Source organism: Zosterops lateralis, assembly GCF_965231275.1.
Source record: "Zosterops lateralis genome assembly, chromosome: 20".
Taxonomy (NCBI): Eukaryota; Metazoa; Chordata; class Aves; order Passeriformes; family Zosteropidae; genus Zosterops; species Zosterops lateralis.
The window spans coordinates 2,225,601-2,245,294 of NC_139780.1; the positions used below are offsets into that span (position 1 = coordinate 2,225,601).

At 50.7% G+C, this 19,694-nt stretch overlaps 1 protein-coding gene across 1 annotated transcript in view; it reads left to right on the forward strand.

The window, feature by feature from the left end:
- LOC310917489 (uncharacterized protein) overlaps positions 1-19,694 on the forward strand; it is a gene marked incomplete at both ends in the record, with an annotated part of 83,875 nt that overhangs the window by 23,867 nt on the left and 40,314 nt on the right. The window contains 6 exons of the mRNA XM_083875786.1: positions 7,695-7,842; positions 9,147-9,305; positions 11,096-11,291; positions 12,554-12,691; positions 14,522-14,563; positions 19,388-19,637. Of these exons, the coding sequence (XP_083731912.1) occupies positions 7,695-7,842; positions 9,147-9,305; positions 11,096-11,291; positions 12,554-12,691; positions 14,522-14,563; positions 19,388-19,637 (933 nt within the window). The remainder of the gene's footprint in view (positions 1-7,694; positions 7,843-9,146; positions 9,306-11,095; positions 11,292-12,553; positions 12,692-14,521; positions 14,564-19,387; positions 19,638-19,694) is intronic.

Sequence of the window (19,694 nt, forward strand, 5' to 3'; positions counted from 1 at the left end):
AATGATGTGGAGTCTCAAGGTCTTGGTTTTCTTGGTTTCTCGTGTTGTTTATTAATTCTTATCTTACAATTCTCTGTGTCCAGCCAAGGTGTTCACAGCAGCTCGGACACGATGTGACTCCCCCTGTGATGGGAGGTCACTGCCTCTGATACAGATAACTATGTACCCAGTAGTTACAATTCCGTGCCAATGTCTATCACCTGGACTAGAAGGGTCATTTCTACTTTGCCCTGAAACTCCTTTGTGCCCACGTCACTGGAGACAATGGATGCCAAGGGAGAAGAAAAAGAACCCAGGGCACTGCCCTAAAATCTCCACCTTGTCCCTTTGCATCTACACTCTAAAAATCCCAAAACTACAAAATCTTCTGCACAGTGATAAACTATACCACTGTCTGTCACACATTTGTGACTTGCAATTCTCTCTCTGTGTTGGATGTTTTTCTCATGGACCGAAATCAAAGCCTGTGTCCCCCTGGGCTCTGTGCCAGGCAAACCCCCCTGCACAGACCCCAGACCCTCTTTCTCAGGTCCCAGGGCTCTCTACTGAGGTCTGTGACTTCCCAGGGCACCCAGAGGGATGCCCTGGACTCCAACACACACCCAGCCTTGTGTCCCCTGGCATCCCCTGGTGTTGGGAAAGATGGGACAGGAAGGGCTTGTGGATATGATTGCCTGGTAAGAAATACTGGAGATGTAAAACCTCCATTCCAAGCTGATCTCCATGACTGTTTCTCCAGCCTAACCTGCTGTTGTCTCAGAGAAGTTGTTTTAAAGCCTGGCAGCGGCTCAGTCTGGGCTGTTATTTCAGCAGTGTCAGAAGTGAGCAGGGAAACGCTGGCCTTGGTGTTATCTGCTGCTGCAGACACATGTCTGGGAGAGATTAGAGCCTGAGAAAATCCAAATAAACACATCCAGGGAGCCCATCCTGGGAAATCCTCTCATTTCAGCAAAGGCAGACTCGCTGCACCTCAAATCCCTCCTGGTGCTGAGCGTGTTCCTTTGGCACGGAGTGTCAGAGGAGGCTGGGAAACTGCAGATAAACCTGGAGACCTGTGAGGTGGGTGGGGGGTGATGCCCCAGCCATGAGTCAGTGCTGAAAGGCAGCCAGGGAGGGTGGCACCTGTGCCAGGAGCCATCTGTCACCTGGGAACAGGCACACCTTGGCTGCTCCTCCTGCTTGCCTGGCCTCAACACATGGCTCAGGCTGCACAAACACATCCCAGCCGGCTTTAGGAGGAGTTTGAGGCTCCACAAAACAGCAGGAGAGCTCAAGAGGAAGAGCAGGAAAGCTCTGTGTGCACAGGGATCTCTTGCAGGAATATTGTCCAGAGCTGCCCAGGGCAGGAGGGACTGAGGTCCAGTTCTTGCTGAGGGTTGTGAATGCAAACTTTGCCTTTGGATCGGCAAATCCTCATCCTGGAGGGAGCTGGGAGGAACCAGCAGGAAAGATTCACCCTTCTCCTCTTTCTCCTCCTTCTCCTCTTTCTCCTCTTTCTCCTTCTCCTCCTTCTCCTTCTTCTCCTTCTCCTTCTTCTCCTTCTCCTTCTTCTCCTTCTTCTCCTTCTCCTCCTTCTCCTCTCTCTCCTCTGTTAAGAATTAGGGTTGAGGGCTGGAGGCACTTCTTGGTGCTCCTGAGGTTGGAATCTTTCAAATCCAGGCAGTTCCTGGGAGTTTTTGGGGGTGTTTGTGCACACCAACATTCATGTGCTGTCCAGGATGAGAGGAAACAAACTCAGGCTGTGCCAGGGGAGGGTCAGGTTGGACATCAGCAGGAATTTCTCCATGGAAAATGTTGTTAAATATCAGAAGGGGCTGCCCAGGGAGGTTTGGAGTGCCCATCACTGGAGGTGCCCAAGGAAGGGCTGGAGGTGGCATTGAGTGCTCTGGGCTGGGGACAAGGTGGGGACCAGGCACAAACTGGATTTGATGATCCTGGAGGTTCTTTTCCAGCCTAAATGACTCTGGCATTCAGTGATCAGAACGAGAGGATGATGAAAATCAGGGCTACAAACCCTGGTTGGGTGTTCTTCCCATCTTTGGGTGTCCATCCCACCCCAGAGGAGGTTTTTGGCATCATCCCTTCATGGCTTTGGTGTTTATTTCTGTTTGTCTTCCAACCCTATAAAACACGAGGTTTTGTTTTATAAAACCACAGAGAGGGAGGCTCTTGGAAAGCTGGTGCTGGAAACAAGTCCCTGCGGTGGGAGAGGCTGGAGAATTTGCTGTTAATTTGCTTTGACAATGGAGCAATAAAGAGAAGCTGATTTACGAGCGACGGCGAGGGCCAATGTTTATGGCACTTGTCTCCACTCAATGTCACACAAATTTTATTGGGATGTTTTTCATTTATTTTTAAAAGGAATCCCACAGAATCCTCTGGATGGGCATTGTACACCAATTCCACTGCTGGCTCCCTGTAATTCAGTAATTAATTTAATTGCTGCGAGGCCAACTTGAACAGGTTGAGGAGAGGTTGTGTGGGGATTTGAATGAAAACCGTGTAAAAATGCCCCTCCAGCTAAAGCTTTTAAGCCCTGAATGTGGATAAAACATCATTTCCGTGGTGTTTGACTTGAGCTAAGTGAAGGTTTGAGCTCAGCCCAGGAGCTGCTCCAGGAGGGGCAGGAGGTGAAGGCTCAGAGCAGAGGAAGGAGGATATAAAGGGGAAATGAGGAGAACAGGGGATGGAAGATGCACCAAGGTGTGAGTGTGGCCTGAGGGGTGAGGGCTGGGCAAGGCTGGGGTGACCCCAGAGCACCTCCCCAGGGACCAGGAGCTCTGGGTGGGGTGAACTCTTGGGGTTGCTCAGGAGGGAGATGGATGAGGAGCTCTGAGGGGTCTGGGTCCCTTCCAACCTGAACTGTGTCGTGATTCTGTGATCTCTCAGCACATTTTGGAAAGGTTGGAAATGGCTTCTTGTTTGGTTTCCTATTAAAAACCCCAAATGAAGCGAGGCCACCAAAGCCTGCAGAGCAGCTGGTCCTGGTGAGCCTCCCTTCCCAGCCCTCCTTCAGAGGGGTCTCCTTGCTCAGCTCCCAGGATTGGCTCCACATCCCAAACCCTTCCCACATCCCCACAGGGGCACCACACAACCCCTCACACCTCTCCCCCTCACTTAATGGGATGAGATTTTTCTGCTGGCTCACGCCTTGGAGAGTTGGGATTTGCCCTGAGGAGGATAAAGCTGAAGGCTGAGCTGCCCCTTCCACCCTCCTGTGCCCACTTTGGCATCTCTGGAACTCTTCCCTGCTCATAAAGCTCTCATCCTTTCCTGCAACTTGTGTTGGGAAAGATGGGACAAGGAAGGACTTGTGGATATGATTGTCTGGTAAGAAATACTGGAAATGTAAAACCTGTGAGTGAAATAGAAATGAAATCCAGCTCTGAGATGTGATCATGGCAGGCAGGAAGACGGGGATGAGCTGGAGATGGGTTGAAGGACAGAAAACAAAAGGAGCCAAGGGTGCAGCCCCTCTCCACCCTGCCAAGGCATCAGGGAAAAGGTAGATAAGAAAATTAGTCTTTAGAGTTTAGAATACAGGATGACATGGTAATGTAGTAGTTCTTATAGGCTGCATGCAAAGTCTGTAGGTTTCGTATCTTGCACCGGTTGGTCACTGTAAATTAGAATATTCAACACAAGAGGAGATAGAATGGATTGTAACACGGTGCTCTCACTCTTGCTTGTGCCTTCACTCTCTTGCTCTTTCCCCCCTGCTCTTTCCGCCCTCTTTTCCCTGCTCTCTTACTCTCTTACCCCACTTCTACCCCTTAGATCTACCCTCTCTCTCTCTCTCCTCTTTCTCTCTTTGGGGTTCCCTCCAGCCCAGGCTGGTGGCTGAAGGCAAAGCCCTCTTTACCCATGGCCCTTGCAATAAACCCACGTGTGTCTAGAACATCTCAGCTCTGCAGAGTTCCCTCTCCCTGCTGTCCATGGATGCAACTACACACTCGCCCTACTTTTCCCTGCAGCCAGCTTATCCTCATTTTGGGGTCATCCCTCCTTGCAGCAGCCCTTCCTCCTGGCCCAGGCTTTGTCCCCAAAAGCCCCATCCCCATCCCTGTGCCAGGAGGGCACAAAGGAGCGGCGGCACAGCTGCAGCTCCGGGTAATGAGCCGCGGGAGAAGCCGCTGCTCCCGTTTTTTCCTGCCCAGACAATGCACACAAACCAGGCTCTTTCTTCCGAGAAGGTTTCTCTCCCCTGGAATTCACCATCCTCTCTGCGGGTGTTTGCTCTGCCACAATGGGCCCGGCGTCCTCTGTGAGAAATGTCCTTGTTCCTTTTCTTCCTGCTTTGGCTCCGTCCCCTCCCGGACTCGCGGCCCTGAATTATCCGTGTTCTGCAGAGCAGGGAGGAGAAGGTTGGAAATCCTGTTGTGTAAAGCAGAGCTGGGAGTGCTGCAGCTCAGAGCTCACCTCAGTTGCCTTCTGGAGGTGCTTTTGGAAAGGGATGTTTGGATGGGAAGTGGGAACAGCAGGGAATGGATGTGGCGCTGGCAGTGACGCGAGTGGCTGCTGTGGGCATTGTCATGAGGAATTTTGGGATGGAAGCGATGCCTTGAGTTTGAGATTTCATGGTTTTCAGGTTCTGTGCTGCCCAGGGGTGCAGCTCTGAGCTCACAGTCAGTGTCACTCAGCTCTGCACACAGCAGGGACACAAAACAAATCCTTTTCCTGCTGCACACCAAGGACAACTCTCAGGCCCAAAAGCACAAACAAGGGTGGCTGGAGGGAGGAACAAGAAGGATGGGACCTCACAGCCTGGAGCTGGGATTGGACAATTAAACCCCAATGTGCAAATGGACCAAAACTTATAAAAGTGTGAGACCTCATGACCAGGCAGTCATTTTCTGCCCATTTTGTGTCCATTTTGTGACCATTTTGTGTCCATTTTGTGACCATTTTGGGTCCCCCTTGGGTGTAGCCCTGGTCAGGCTCTTGTCCTGCCCAAGGTGTATCCTAAAGGCCTTTCAGTAAATCTCTACTTTATTCTCCAGCTCTGTCCAGTCTCTGTTCCAGCTCAGCCTTCCCAAGGCATCAGAAGGAGAGGCAGGAATTGTTTAGTAGACCTCCTGCCTACAAAACAATTCATGTCAAGGTGTCCTTGAGCTCGTCCACCCGACATGCAGAGCCACCAGGCCATTCCAAACCAGTGGGAAATTGCCATTTTTGCTGCCCTCGCTCCAGAGAAAGCCAGGCAGCACCTCCAACATCTTCCCAGAGGCAAAGGGCACTGGGCTGTGGGGTGTCAGGGGGAGGTGGGGGAGCCCTGGTGTGTTGGGAGGGCTGTGCTGGGTTGGCTGATTGCTGATGCTGTCACTGCTGTGAGGCCCCAGGTTTTCCATCACTTAATGCAGGGAACCTTCCTGATTAAAGTCTGGAGCTGTGATGTCCCAGCCTCTCTGATCCAGAGTCTGGAGTGATCCTAAGCAGAGTCCTGGCAGGACATTTCCATCAGGAACTGGAGGCAGGAAAAGCCCATTATGTCATAAGCTCCGTTCCCCAGCCAGGGCTGTCCCCTGGGCCTGTCCCCAGGGCTTGTCCAGCCCTGTTATTTCAGGTTCCAGCCAGTGCCACATCCAGGGGAAGTGACTCAGCCTGACAGCCCCTGTGAGGAGCTCTCCAAGGCCCCAGTTTGGGGCTGTTTAATACAACTTTCCCTCATTTCCCGATTTTGGGGAAGAGGTAAAGCTCAGTGTGAAATGAGGCAGAGGAGAACATGCGTGGTCACTTTTCTGTGTCTGCAGCTGGAGATGCCCCTTGGGGAATGCTTTGGGATGGGATGGGAGGGTGGGTGGAGTGTCACTATTGAAACCCACCTGATTCCTGAGAGCACCAATGGGCCTTAATGACCCCACCCAGCCTCACCTGGGACCCCCAGCTCATCCCAGCAGCCCCACTGAAGCTCAGCCCTGTGCCCCCAGCCCTGCCCTGAGCTCTTTGCCTCCTGGATCCAGTGTGCAGGATCCAGTGAGCTCTCACTGCCTGGGATCTCCAGCTGGACCCTGGTGGGGGCTGCAGCCCCTGGAGATGGAATTGTGCTCCTGGCACATCCATTGATGTCAGCACTGAGGGAATCACTCCCAGAAATGCTTGGGACTGAGAGGAACAAACATTCCTGATATTTTCCCCTCTGTGAGCTCTTTGGTTTGGATTAATTCCCATGCTGTGCTGATAAACTGTGCTGGCTCTGCCTTTGGGGGTTTTTTGGCTGCTCAGGGCTCCCAGGGGCTCAACCCTGCACCCTCTGCCTTGCTCTCAGCCTTTTGGTGTTCCTGCTGCCAAAAGCTGCTGCACCTTCATTTTTTCGCAGAGCTTCAGGTTGCCTGGAAACCAGAGATGCTGTGCCCATGTGGGGAGCTGGGGAAATCCCAGGTGAAATCCCAACTCCCCTCAAACAGCCACATCTCCTCCATTCCTTCCCTTTTTTCTCACCACAGGGCTCTTTTCCATGAGAAATCTTGCAAGGAGATGGTGTCAGGAGTGACACACGAGTGTCTGGAGCAGATCAAAGCTGCTTTCTGCTTGATTGATTTGTTATTTTCCCCTCTCTGGGGTGTGGATATCTCCTGGCAGGTCATGGCGTGCCCGGGGCTGTTTGTCTGCCCTGGAATCAATCTCACACCTCATCCAGAGCGGGAATTACAGGGAGTGAAGGGGCTGGATGCTTCCCAAGCCATGGCAGATGCTGGTGCAGATGGTGCTGGCGCAATTCCCGCTGACAAATCATCCAGAGGGATTGTCCAGACCCTCCCAGGAAAGGACTGTGGGGTCTGGACTGATCCCACAGTCTGAGGGCGTTGGGCTGAGTCTGTCCCTTGTCCTCACTCCTGCTGGTGGCAACGTTTTAGAGGGACCTGATTTTAGAGTCTTCAACTCTTTTTGCTAATGGAGAGGAACAAGAAACCCTGAGGTTTTAAACACATTTTTTCCTTGAGTATTCCTGTAGCTGAAAGATTCTTTAGTTAAAGATGAACTTGGAAAGAGAAAGCCTGTTCACCACGGGAGTGGAAAGAGTGGAAAGCTTCTCGTGGTGATGCCAAACAGCCCAGGGCAGGGGCTCTCCCATGTTCAAACCATCCCCAAAGTTCACAGCACATTCTGAGAGTGGATCCTCTCCTTCCTGGGAATTCCCATGGGAATTCCTGACCCTGTGAAGGGCAGAGAGGGGTATCCCCACCCTCTGGTCAGGACACACTGAGGGACACAGCGGCTTCTTCCCCCATTCCTTGGTCCAATTCTTTATTTACAGCATCAACAGGGAAGTTTGGGAAAGGATGAGCAGGATTCCTGTACCCAGCTGATCCAAGACTTGTGGTTTGGGACATTTGTGTCCCAGGCTCTGCTGTACAGCCCTGAACATCCCAACTCTTTTGGGTTGTAAAGGTGCCACCACAGCTGGGGAAGGAATGGCCCTTCCTACCTTTGGGACAGTGGCCTCAAAACACATATTGTGGTTCAAAAATCTCACCTGGCTGTTGGTGAAGTTGTCTGAATGGTTCTTGTTGGTCTGAGTGTGCTGAATTTGTGCACTGAATTTTAATTCTCCCAAATTTGCACTCTTCTTCCTGCAGGTTGTTTCTGTTGTCCAATTTGTCTGGTTTTTCTCTTGTTGGAGAATGAAGAGAGCACAGCCCTGTAGTGGAGGTTTCTCAGCCTACTGAGCATCTCTCTTTTCTCTCCTGTTCCAGATGAGGTGAACCTGCTGGACAAAATCACTCTGCATGCCCAGGACCTCAGCAATGTTTCCTTTGGCTACGACCACAGCAAGTGCAGGACCCTGGAGATCGGGCAGTATGCCACCCTCAACATCCCCACCAGGGAGGCCTTTGGGGACAGGTAACCCCCCTGCAGGGGCTGGCAGTGGGGTGGAGGGGCTCCAAAATCACCCAAGGCGTGGCTGCTGGTTTGACGAGTCTCAGGTTTTATGGTTTTCTCTCCTCCCGAGATTTCAAGGCTGGTGGTTCATGTGGGTCCAAGGGAGTGTTTTTCCCTCCTGACCTATGAAGGGTTTAAATCTGACTCTGTGTCTGGTTCTGTTTTTGGCGTGAGAATGATGAGGAGTCTCAAGGTCTTGGTTTTCTTAGTTTCTCGTGTTGTTTATTAATTCTTATCTTAAAATTCTCTGTGTCCCCCAAGGTGTTCACAGCAGCTCGGACACGATGGGACTCCCCCCGTGATGGGAGGTCACTACCTCTGATACAGATAATTATGTACCCATTATTTACAATTCTGTGCCAATGTCTATCACCTGTACTAGAAGGGCCATTTCTACTTTGCCCCAATCCACTGAAACTCCTTTGTGCCCAGGTCACTGCAGACAATGGATGCCAAGGGAGAAGAAGAAGAACTCAGGGCACTGCCCTAAAATCTCCATCTTGTCCCTAAAAATTCCAAAACTACAAAATCTTCTACACGGTGATAAACTACACCACTGTCTGTCACACATTTGTGACTTGTAATTCCTCTCTGTGTTGGATGTTTTTCTCATGGACCGAAATCAAAGCCTGTGTCCTCCTGGGCTCTGTGCCAGGCAAACCCCCCTGCACAGACCCCAGACCCTCTTTCTCGAGTCCCAGGGCTCTCTATTGAGATCTGTGACCATCCAGGGCCCCCAGAGGGATGCCCTGGACTCCGACAGAGGAGTTCCTTGGAGAGCCCATTCCATGATGATGTGGAGATAACTCATTCACTCTGTGCTCTGAGCTCACGGCTTCCTTCATGTCTTACATTTTGGAACAGTTTGTCCTGTCCCTGGCAGTGCCCAAGGCCGGGTTGGACGGGGCTTGGAGCAGCCTGGGAGAGTGGAAGGTGTCCCTGCCTGTGGCAGGGGGTGGGAGGAGATGAGCTTGAAGGTTTCCTCCAACCCAAACCATTCTGGGGCTCTTTGATTGCTCTCAGCTGGGTGCAGGAAGGACACCCTGGCACGGCCCCATCACCCCGTGCTGAGGTTGTGTGGGCAGAGCCAATTTAGGCCTGGCTGCTTCTCTTTGAGCCTCTCAACTGGAACAAGATTGTTGGCTCTTTTTTCCTCTTTATTTTTTCCTTCTCGCTCGGTTCGTTCGTGCCGTGAGTTTTTGTACCCTGAGAGGTCAGTCCGTGGTGACACAGCACGATGCCACCTTGTCCCCTCTTTGTGCCAGGTTTGCAGACGAGCTGAGCGTGCTGCTGAAGCTCAGGTACTCCCTGAAGGAGGACACCAGCCTGGTGACCATCCTCAGCCACCGCAGCCACGTGCTCTTCCAGATCAGGATTAACCCCCACGCCTTGGTCTTTGTCACCACGAGGAGGAGACACTACGAGTAAGTGCCAGCCCAGGTGCCGTTTTCCTGCCTTTCCATCCTTCCTTCGCTCCTCCCAAGGCCAAGGGTTGAGTTGTCGTGGTTTGAAAGCAAAATGAGTGAGAGGCTCCAAGTCAGAAATAAAATTTAATAAGAAAAAAAAAAAGAAAAATAAAATAAGATAAAATAAAATAAGATAACAAAAAAATAAGATAAAATAAGATAAGAAAATATAAAATAAAATAAGAAAAAATAAAATAAAATAAGAAAAAATAAGATAAAATAAAATAAAATAATAAAATAATAAAATAATAAACTAAACTAAACTAATAAATGCAATAATACAAAAGAGCACTGGCAGAGTCAGAACACACCCTGAGCAGGGTGGGGGGAGCAGTCCAGGTGAGGGGCTCTTCCTGAAGCAGTGATCCCACAGAAAGGTCTGGGAGCTCTGCTCCTCTGGGAATCCAGTGGCTCAGGGCTGCTTGTCCTGTCCCAAATCCCAGATTCTCTCCAGGTGGGAATGCTTGGCTCCTCCCCCTGGGCATTGGGAGCATCTCCCAATGGGATGAGGAGTCGTGCAGTGGCTCCTTGATGGCCCATTAAACAGAGAGAGCTCCTGGAGGGAGTTCCCTGTGAGTCCTGGGCAAGGCATTGATGGGCCATGAGCAGAAGAGCCCAAAGGAGGGGCCTGGGAAAACACTGCCCCACCTGGTTCCAACAGCTCATGGGGATGGGGATGGAATAAATACTGTGTGCACATCCTACACTGCAACCCAAGACATTGGAGTTTCCTGTAGCTAGAGGACATGAAATGAAGGACATGCAGTCAGGGCAAGAAAAGAGAGCAGTTTATTTTCCTACTTTGATTTATACAGATTCTGGACAATGACCAGGGATCGGAGGATGAGATTTCCACCTCTCCAACCACACTGGTCAAACTAGAAGTCCATCAATTGTCCCTCCTCAAAAGAGGAGTGATAGACACAACGGACACTTTACATTCTATCACTTTTGTTTACCTGAAATCTGTGAAAAACTCCACTACAAAAATGCAAACATCAGAAGGCTGAAAGAGATCAGAGTGACAGTTTCCCTCTCTGGTGGGCTTCGGGCAGTGCTGAGCTCACCTCAGCTGAGGGAAGGTGACGTCCCTCAGACCTGGTGCAAACTCCACTCTGCCAAAATGATGCAGCTCTGAAAGACAAAGCAAAGAACAAAAAGGTTCAGATCCCTGGGGATAAATCAAGATGTGAAACCCAGACATTTCTCAGATGCCTCAAGTGGTTGTAGACTGTCACTGTAGGACATGAAAGAAAAATGAGAGACTCCAAATATTTCAGGAGGCAAAGAGCACAGAAAAAAGGCTTTATTGTCTAATCCTTACTACCTTTTATAAGGTGTTCCCATCCAGACTGACCATGGTTGGGGAATAGGAACGACACCTCTCTGATCCCATTGGTTAAACCAGAGAAACAGCAAAACACCACCTGGAGAAAGATTGTTTAGAGAAAGGAGAGTTGCTTGCCAAGACTGTTTTGAGAAGAAACTTTTTTGAGAAATTTTTTCCTTGGGAAAAAGTTATCAGCTGCCAGCAGGCTGAAATCTCTCAGAGCCAGAAATATCAGGCCCACATTAGACATCCCCAAATCCATGGAAAATAACGATGTTGTCACAATTCTCATATCGTTCCTTGTGCCTGCACTGAGGATGGACACGTGAGGGACCCTGGGAGCTGCTGAGGGGTCAGGCCTGGTCCTGGGTAAGGTGTGGGATGGAATTTCCTGTTGTGCCTCTTCTCTTTCTCTCAGGTTCCCAGTGTCCTCCCTGGGAGACGGGCAGTGGCACCAGGTGGGTCTCAGCATCTCCCTGGAGCGGCTGGAGCTGCACGTGGACTGTCGGCTGGTGGACAGGGTCAGCTGGTCCAACTATTTTGGGATGGGGGTGAACACCGAGGGGCTGGTCATCATCGGGGGCCTCATCGAGTCCTTCGAGATCCCCTTCAAGGTGAGAGCTGGGCAGGGTCTGCTCTACCTGTGTGAGTGAGAGTAGGAGCATCCATGGACGGCAGGGAGAAGGAACTCTGCAGAGCTGAGATATCCTAGAAACACGTGGGTTTATTGCAAGGGCCGTGGGTAAAAAGGGCTTTGCCTTCAGCCACCAGCCTGGGCTGGAGGGAACCCCAAAGAGAGAGGGAGAGATGGGGTGTGAGGTGAGGGAGATAGCAGGGTAAGGGAGGTAAGAGAGGTAAGAGAGTGAGGACCTTGTTACAATCCATTCTATCTCCTTTTGTGTTGAATATTCTAATTTACAGTGACCAACCAGCACGAGATACAAAACCTACAAACTTTGCATGTAGTCTGTGAGAACTGCTCTATCACCACATCATCCTGTATTCTAAACTCTAAAGAGACTTTTCTTACCTACTTTTTCTCTGATACCTTGGCAGGGTGGAGAGGGGCTGCACCCTTGGGGCCTTTTGTTTTCTATCCTTCAACCCATCTCCAGCTCATCCCCGTCTTCCTGCCTGCCATGATCACATCTCAAAGCTGCCCTTCATTTCTATTTCACTCACAGGTTTTACATCTCCAGTATTTCTTACCAGGCAATCATATCCACAAGCCCTTCTTGTCCCATCTTTCCCAACAAGTGAGGGTGTAAGTTCCCTCTGATGGAATCCATTTCCTTCACCTTCTCCTCCCAAAACAACACTTATTTTCATGCTTGGGCAGGACAAACTTAGCTAAGGCTTGGAATTGTGCAGAGGGCTTGGGTTTGGGTCAGGGCAGCACAAGGGGGCAGCAGTCAGGTCACCTCTGGGTTTGATTTCCATTAATTTGGTGTTGGCCATGACCTGGACCATGCAGAGAAGTCTCTGTGCAGCCAGCATGGAAAGATTGGGTTGGGAAATATGTCCAATGGCTTCAAACTCCCAAAGGGCAGGGCTGGATGGGAGATTGGGCAGGAATTGTTCCCTGGCAGGGTGGGCAGGCCCTGGCACAGGGTGCCCGGAGCAGCTGTGGCTGCCCCTGGATCCCTGGCAGTGCCCAAGGCCAGGCTGGACATGGCCTGGAGGGTGTCCCTGCCCATGACACCTTTGCATGCAGCTCCTGAAGCTGGAGAGGGAATGGTCATTGCCCAAACCAACCCATAATGAAATCCCTGATTATGATAAACTGCAGATGATCTCCCCTGCAGGCCCTTCCAGACCTTCCCCTCTTCTCTGGAAGAAGCAGGAGGACAAACTCTGGTCTCTGTGTCTCTCCCAGGGCGCTCTCCAACAGCTGACCTTCGTGATGGGAGACCCAGCAGCGGCTGCCGAGCACTGCCACAGCCACAACTCCACCTGCCCAGGCTCCTTCAGCCTCAGCAGGGCCCCGTGGGAGCTCCCAACAGCCTGGCCAGAGGTGTGCCTGGGGACAGCTGGTGACTTTAGGGACTGCTGGACCAAGATTTTCCTTGGATTCCAATGAAAGGTCCAGGGTGTTGCTGGGATCTCCAGTTTGGGATGGGATATGAGGAGGTGGAGTGGTCCTTTTCCATGGGTTTAGTGCCAAGGAGAGTGAGTTAAAGGGAGAGTTTGGGGTCCAGGGAAAACCTGGGGGTGGCTGTGACATCCTCCTGAGTGTGGCACAGGAAATCTTTGAGTAATGCTGCAGCTGGAGCTGTGCTCCTGAGAGGAGGTGGGAGCTGTCCTTGGGAACTGGACAGCACTCTGGAATTCCTGCCCACTCCCAGCACCACTGCACCCTTTGGGACATCATCCATCATCCCTCTGTTCTGCCAGCGTTGCCGGAGAATGGAAATTTGGGGGACTTTGCCTTCGTTACAAATTTTCAACAAACGTATCTGTGTCAAAAATCCCAGATCACATCATAAATCCCCCAAAACATGAAGCACCCAGGCTTTCCTCAGGAGCTGGAGCTGGCCCAGGGAAATTCCTCTCATCTTTGGCCAGGTGCCTTCATAGGAAGTGTTTCAGAGGAGTCTGGGAAAAGCTGGAGAGAGGCAAGTGCTGGATGTCAGTGCTTGGCACGAGCCTCGTGTGTGTCACCCATCCCTGTGCTCAGTGAGGAGCTGGGACAGCAGCTGGGAAAGGGCAGTGCCAGGGGAGGGAGCTGGCTGTGGGATGGGGCTCCTGCCCTCTCTGTGTCCTGTCCAGAGACTCCTTTGGGATGCTGGAGCCAGCACAGGGAACGGGGAGCAGGGGGAAATGGGCCCTGAATAACAGAACCAATACAATTACAACAGAAGCTGTTTATTGTTCCCATGCCATGGCAGATCTGGATTCTGGGTCTGCTGTCCACGTGGGCACAGCTCTGGGTTGGCTGAGCTGCTTCTCCACGAGGCAGGGACATCCTTCAGGACACCCAACTGGGCAATGTCCATCCTCACCTTGTGCTCCCCTATTTAGGATTTACATATTTGCAGACATTTTCTCAGGCTCTCTGTCATTATTTTTGATCCTGTTGTTCTCTCAGTAACCTTGATGAATTCCTGAGAGCTCTGACAGAAGAACTGCAGGTGGTTTGATGAAATTACTCACCACCAGTTTGGCTGGTGGATCAGAATGTCCTGTGTTATACAGACACATTGCTACAGGGTGGGGACACCAGGGACAGCCCTGCAGTGGCTGCTGCACCCCCAGCAGGAGCTGCTTGGTTCTGTGCTGATTATTGGAAGAGGAGGGTTTTGCTGATGAGGGAATGAGGAGCTGGCTTTGCTGGGGGGTGTGGAGCAGGCTGAGTGTAACACAGAGCTGGTCACTCTGGTTCCCTCCTGCTCTGAGGGACAGAGGAGTGGCCGAGGGTCCAGTGTAACCCCTGGTCACCCCAAAATGAAACCTGTGTTGTCCTGAGCTCTGCAGGCCTGGAGCTCTTCTGTGAAAGGCTCTGGGTCTCACCCATCAAGCAGAAAATTTCACTTTAGGCATCAGTAAATTGCCTGCAGGTGGGATCTCCCCCACATCCCCCCCAGTTCCCATCCAGTCCTCAGGACTGAGGAGCTTCCAAATCAACAGAAACCACAAAAACCCACCCAGACTCTTGAGAGGTTTGATCAGAAGCCGTTCCCTCACGCTGCTGTGGAGGATTGGCTCCCACTGTGCATTCCCTGGATGTTTCCTGTGCCGGCAGAGGCAGCTCCTCACTCCTGCAGCCAGCAATAAGCACATGCTGAAGTCACTGCTGGTCCTGGGGCAGTGATGATTTCCCTCTTTTCTCTCTCCAACTCTCCAGGTGCCAAAAGAAACCAATGAAATCCAGGATTCATCTGCTCAGGTACGACTCCTGCACTGTCCCTGTGCTGTCACCCCAGGCTGTCTCCTGGGGACAGGAGTCGCTCTAATAAGCAATAAGGCAAAGCCAAAATACCCGGACGAGGCCACTAATTACAATTTTCTTGGCTGTTATTGTTGTTTTCTTTATTGCCTTCTTGATTTAAGAATGTTGTGAAAACTCTGTGGAAACTCTTGCTTGGGTTGTGGCACCTTTGTTACCTTGTGCTCAGGTCTGTCAGTGAGCACAGCTGGTGTGGGAATCATCCCCTTCAGGCTCACTCAGTCCTAAAATTCTCTCCTTCCTGTCCAATTTATGCTTTTTAACACCTGAGGTTTGCAATGTGGACCTTTTTCACCTGATTAAATAAATAAATAAATAAATAAATAAATTAGGAAGAAGGTGAAAGAAGAACAACTCAGCCAACACCCCAAATCCTCCATATTGCCCCATATATATTGCTATAGTCTAAAACATTAAATTCTAAGTTTCCAAGGTTTCAACAGGATACAGCCCATGGCATTTCCTGCAACTTATTCCTTCTTTAAATCAGTCTAAACTCAAATTTTAAATTTATTTTTTTCCTATGATGCAGCCTCTTCTAGGGGCTCGATGCTAGAAAGTGCTGGGAAAAAAAATAGTCTCAAAATTGTCTGTCTCTGATCTTGAGCTTGAGTGAATCACGCTGCACCTTTGGCTGGTGGATGGAAGAGGCTTCTATTAACAAAAAAAATCTGTTTCCTGGGAGAAGACCCTGAGCTTTGAACTCTGTTTTACCCAGCCTGAAAATTAGGGCAGAATGTGATGTTGGTTGTCTGGGCTGCTGAAAACAGGGATGCTCCAAGCTGGGCTTTAACCCTTTTGCCATTTAGGGCTTTTTGGAGTGTGGTACCAGCTGAAAAACCCTCCAGAAGTCCAGCAGTGTTGTTATCTTTGTCAATAAAATACTCTGAAGCTCCTCAGGCAAGATACCAAGTTAGAAACTCTTTCCAAAACCATGGCATTAATTACATATCTGTGGTTTCTTTATTAATGAGCCCCATATCAGTTCTGTTATTTTGCTTGGGCTCAGCTTGAAGGAAGTGGCCTGTAATTACTCAAAGCTTCCCGTTTGCCTTTTTTTTTTTTTTTTTTTTTTTTTTTTTTTTTTTTTTTTTTTTGCTTTTTTGCCTTTTTTTTTGCCTATTTTTTTTTTTTTTTAAATTCCATATTGGCACAACAAAAAGCCTTTTCCCAGTCAGTCCCCTGGAGCTTCCCCAGCTCTCAGAGCCAATTTGAGAATTCAGTTCTCATCCTGGGGAGAGCCTGAGGTTTTAATGCTTTTGGGGCTGAATTCCAGGGCTGGGATTGAGAAACCTCTGCTCTGGAATGGGAAGTATTTCACTGTCATTTGGTTATGTCATCTGGATTCTCTAAGTGTGGACAGAACTGGGGTTTTCCAGCTCTCCCCATGTCCCTGCTGTGGTTCTGTCAGTGCCACGCTGCAGGTGACAATGGGAACCCGAGATGTGGCTGGGGCAGAGACTTCTCCTGCCTTTATTGTCTTTTATTCCACTTTCCTGCAAATCACAGACCCTGCCTTGCTTGTCACATGCCAATCCCTTCTTTTTTTCCTTTCTGTTTTATCATCCTTGATGGCTGCTCTCAATCCGGGCTCCTTCCCCACTTCCCAGCTGGAATTTCTGGGAGTTCCAACCCCACATGCCTCACTCAACTCTCACGCTTTTTGGACAACTTGGGAGCTGTTCCCAATTTGTCCCTCTCTCAGCTGGTTCTCCTCTAAATTTGGCCACTTTTGGAGGAGCAGGGATGGATTCTATTGATCTTGGCTTTGAGCTGTGTTTACACAAATATAATTCAGCCTCGTGCCTCAGTAATTTTTCCTTGGAGACATTTTCCCCCTGAGCTTTGCCAGATGGGAGTTTCCAACGTGGACCTTTCCCATGTCAAGTGTTGAAGTTGAATTTAAAAAACCCCTTTTTTTTTTCACTGTGTGGGAATCCTGTGCCAGCTGCCAGGCCTGGATGTGGCTTCCCACTGGGATCCCCAGGCTGGCACATCCTGTGGGGCTGCTCTGTGTTATTTTATGGACATCAAGAACGACATTCATCGGGTTGAGAAGTGAGAAAAAAGAACAAATTTTATTTTGAGATTCTGACTAATACAGTCTTTGGAATTTGATCAGCTGGGTGCTGGGGAGGTGAGGAGCTGCAGTACCACAAAGAGCAGGATTTTTGGGATGTGCAGAGGATTTTGGATGGAGCCCAGTGCTACATTGGGCTGAGGAGGAATTCCAGATCCCTCCAGTTCCCCTTTGGCTCCTCTCAGGGAATGTGGTTGCTCACAATCACCAGCTGAACCCATTTTAGGCTGGACAAATGATGGAGTTGAGTTTTAGCCACGATGCTCTTCCTGCAGCTCTCGATTTCATTTCTTGCCAGAAAGGACTTTGTAAAATAAACTATTTTTTAAAGAAAACTATATTAGTTTAAAAAAGATCATAAAAAAGGTGTTGTTTTAGAGTCTCTTCCCTGCCCACCCCCAGCTCGCAGCCTGAACAGAAACACAACCACAAACCACGTTCATTACAGCAGTGACAGGGTGGCTCCTAATTGGGTTTGAAATTTGGCTGCTTCAGAACTTGAAGGAGCCTCTGAAGGGTTTTCCCCTCCTGCAGCTGAATCCATAGATTCTGATGGATTTGGGAAGGCTGATTTAATTCAGGGTTTGGTTAATAATTACCTTAATTAGGTGACCCCAACCCATCCCTGCCTGGGTGATGTGTGGCCGTGCAGGGGCTCACCTGGATGAACTGGGGCTGCTTTTAGTACAATTAAATCATTTAAGCTGGAAAGCATCCTTAAGATCATTGAGTCCAACCATAAAAAGGCTTCAATTGCTATTCCAGCAATTTCTCCCTGGGTACTGCTGACTCCTTGAAATCACAGTCAATTTAAATCTAAATTATTATAATAACAAATCACAAAAAATATATATGTAACAACAAAAGGCAAGACACCCCCAAAGTAAGTGTTCATAACGGAGGGCAAACCACTTCAGGTGTTTACAAAATAATCTCTTCAAACCTAAAATTTGAAAATTAAAATTAAAATAGTATGATTCTTCTCCACTTGGGATGGGAAGAGCTTGGAAATCCCCAATGCGAAGGGAGCAGAGCCAAAGCTTCTGCCTCCCGTGGTCACCCCAAATGGGGCTGGGCCTGTTGGGTTCTCCCCTGCAGGATCAGCCCTTCTGGCAGGGGAATTGTTGCTTTTCCTGCCTTGCTGCCCCTGCACATCCCCAGTGGAGCAGAGCAGGATGGGAGCCAGGGGATGGGATCAGCCCAGGGAATGTGGGGTGAGGGATGGGATCAGCCCAGGGAATGTGGGGTGAGGGATGGGAAGGACTCTCCAGGTCTCATTCCCAGCTCTGCAAGGCAAGCGTGGGGCTGTATCTCCCTCTAGTGACTTCTCTCAGCTGGTTCCTCAGCAGCTCCTCCACCAGGAGCCACCAGGCAGGGCTGGTGCCACCAGAACAGAGTGCCATGCACTGTCTGTGTCCCCATGGAGCCCAGGGACAGCTCAGAGCAGGCTCCAGGCAGGGCTGGGGGCTCTGGGAGCTGCTGGAAATGTTGCAGCTGCTCCAGGAGAGCTGCTCCAGCACCTCCACACCCACCAGCCCAGCCCTGGCCCCTTGGACAAGCCAAGTCTGAGGTGTTTTCGCTGGTGCTGAGTGGAAAAGTGGTGGGATTTTGATGTGCAGGGCTCTCTGAAGTTCAGTTCCTTTTCCACAGTCAGTGTTTGTGTGCTCAGTGTGGACATTTCTCCCAGAGCTGCAGTTTTCCCCATCCCAGGGCAGTGCCTGGGCTCTGCTGGGGGCTGTAGGGCATAAGGAGCCCTTGAGACCTGCAGGGACCATTCAAGGTGACAGCTGAGCACACACAGAGCCCTTTCCAAGTCACTGCTTTAAATTGAATTTCTGGAAACATCCAGGAGGCTCCTCCTGGCCTCGTGCCTGTCTCCCCTTCCCAGCCCCTGGAGGTTTGCAGCTGCTCCAGTGGGAAATTGTGTGGTGGGGGCCCCGAGCTCCCCTCTGACCTGCTGGCACCATTCCCCCAGGAGAACAGATCCTGCTGGTCCTGCCTTGGAACGTGCAGGAAGAGCAGAATCCAGAGGCTGAAGGGACAGATCGATCCCTGGTGTCACTTTATACATCTGGAACTCTGTCAGTGATTGCTCTCAAAGATTGGATTTGTGTCATTGGCCTGGGGGGCCTGGGGGGGACTCAGAGCCCTTTGCAGGGTCTAAAGGGGCTCCAGGAGAGCTGGAGAGGGACTGGGGACAAGGGATGGAGGGACAGGACACAGGGAATGGCTGGATGGGAGATTGGGCAGGAATTGTTCCCTGGCAGGGTGGGCAGGCCCTGGCACAGGGTGCCCAGAGCAGCCCGTGTCCCTTGAGGAAGGTGAGTTTTGGTTTGTAGGGGGACACAGTGTCCTGCTCATTCTGGATGAACTGGCCCAGAATTTGGGACCTTCTCCTGCCTGGCACTCACGGGCTGTGCCCTGCCTCCTTCCCCCAGCAGCGTTCCTGCGTGTGGGAAATGAGGAATTGTGGAATCATAAGGTTGGAAATGTCCTCCAAGGTCATGGAGCCCAACCTGTGACCAATCCCCACCTTGTCACCCAGAGCATGGCACTGAGTGCCACGTCCTTGGACACCTCCAGGGCTGGTGACTCCAAACCTCCCTGGGCAGTCCATTGAGCAGGAAAGGTGGGAACCCTTTGTGAACCCTTCAGACTTCATTTTTTCCCTTCTCCTTTTTCAGGACTCCAGCCTCACCAGTTCAGATTTGGCCCCGGGGCCACCTTGGCCGTGGGAGAACACCCAGGAGACCTTCAACTTCCAGCCTGATGAGACTGCTCTGGCTTCCCTCTCTGCTCATGAGATGCCATCAGCTGAGGAGGAGGAGGAGGAGGAGGGCAGCCTTTCCATTGAGGATGAAGGCTTTGAGCTGCTGAACTCCACCTACAATAAAATCACCGGCCCCGGCAGGCCGGCGCTCAGGAGAACCTCAGGTGAGTCCACCACTTTCCTTCTCTCCTCCATCACAATTTCTGGGAATCTGACAGTTC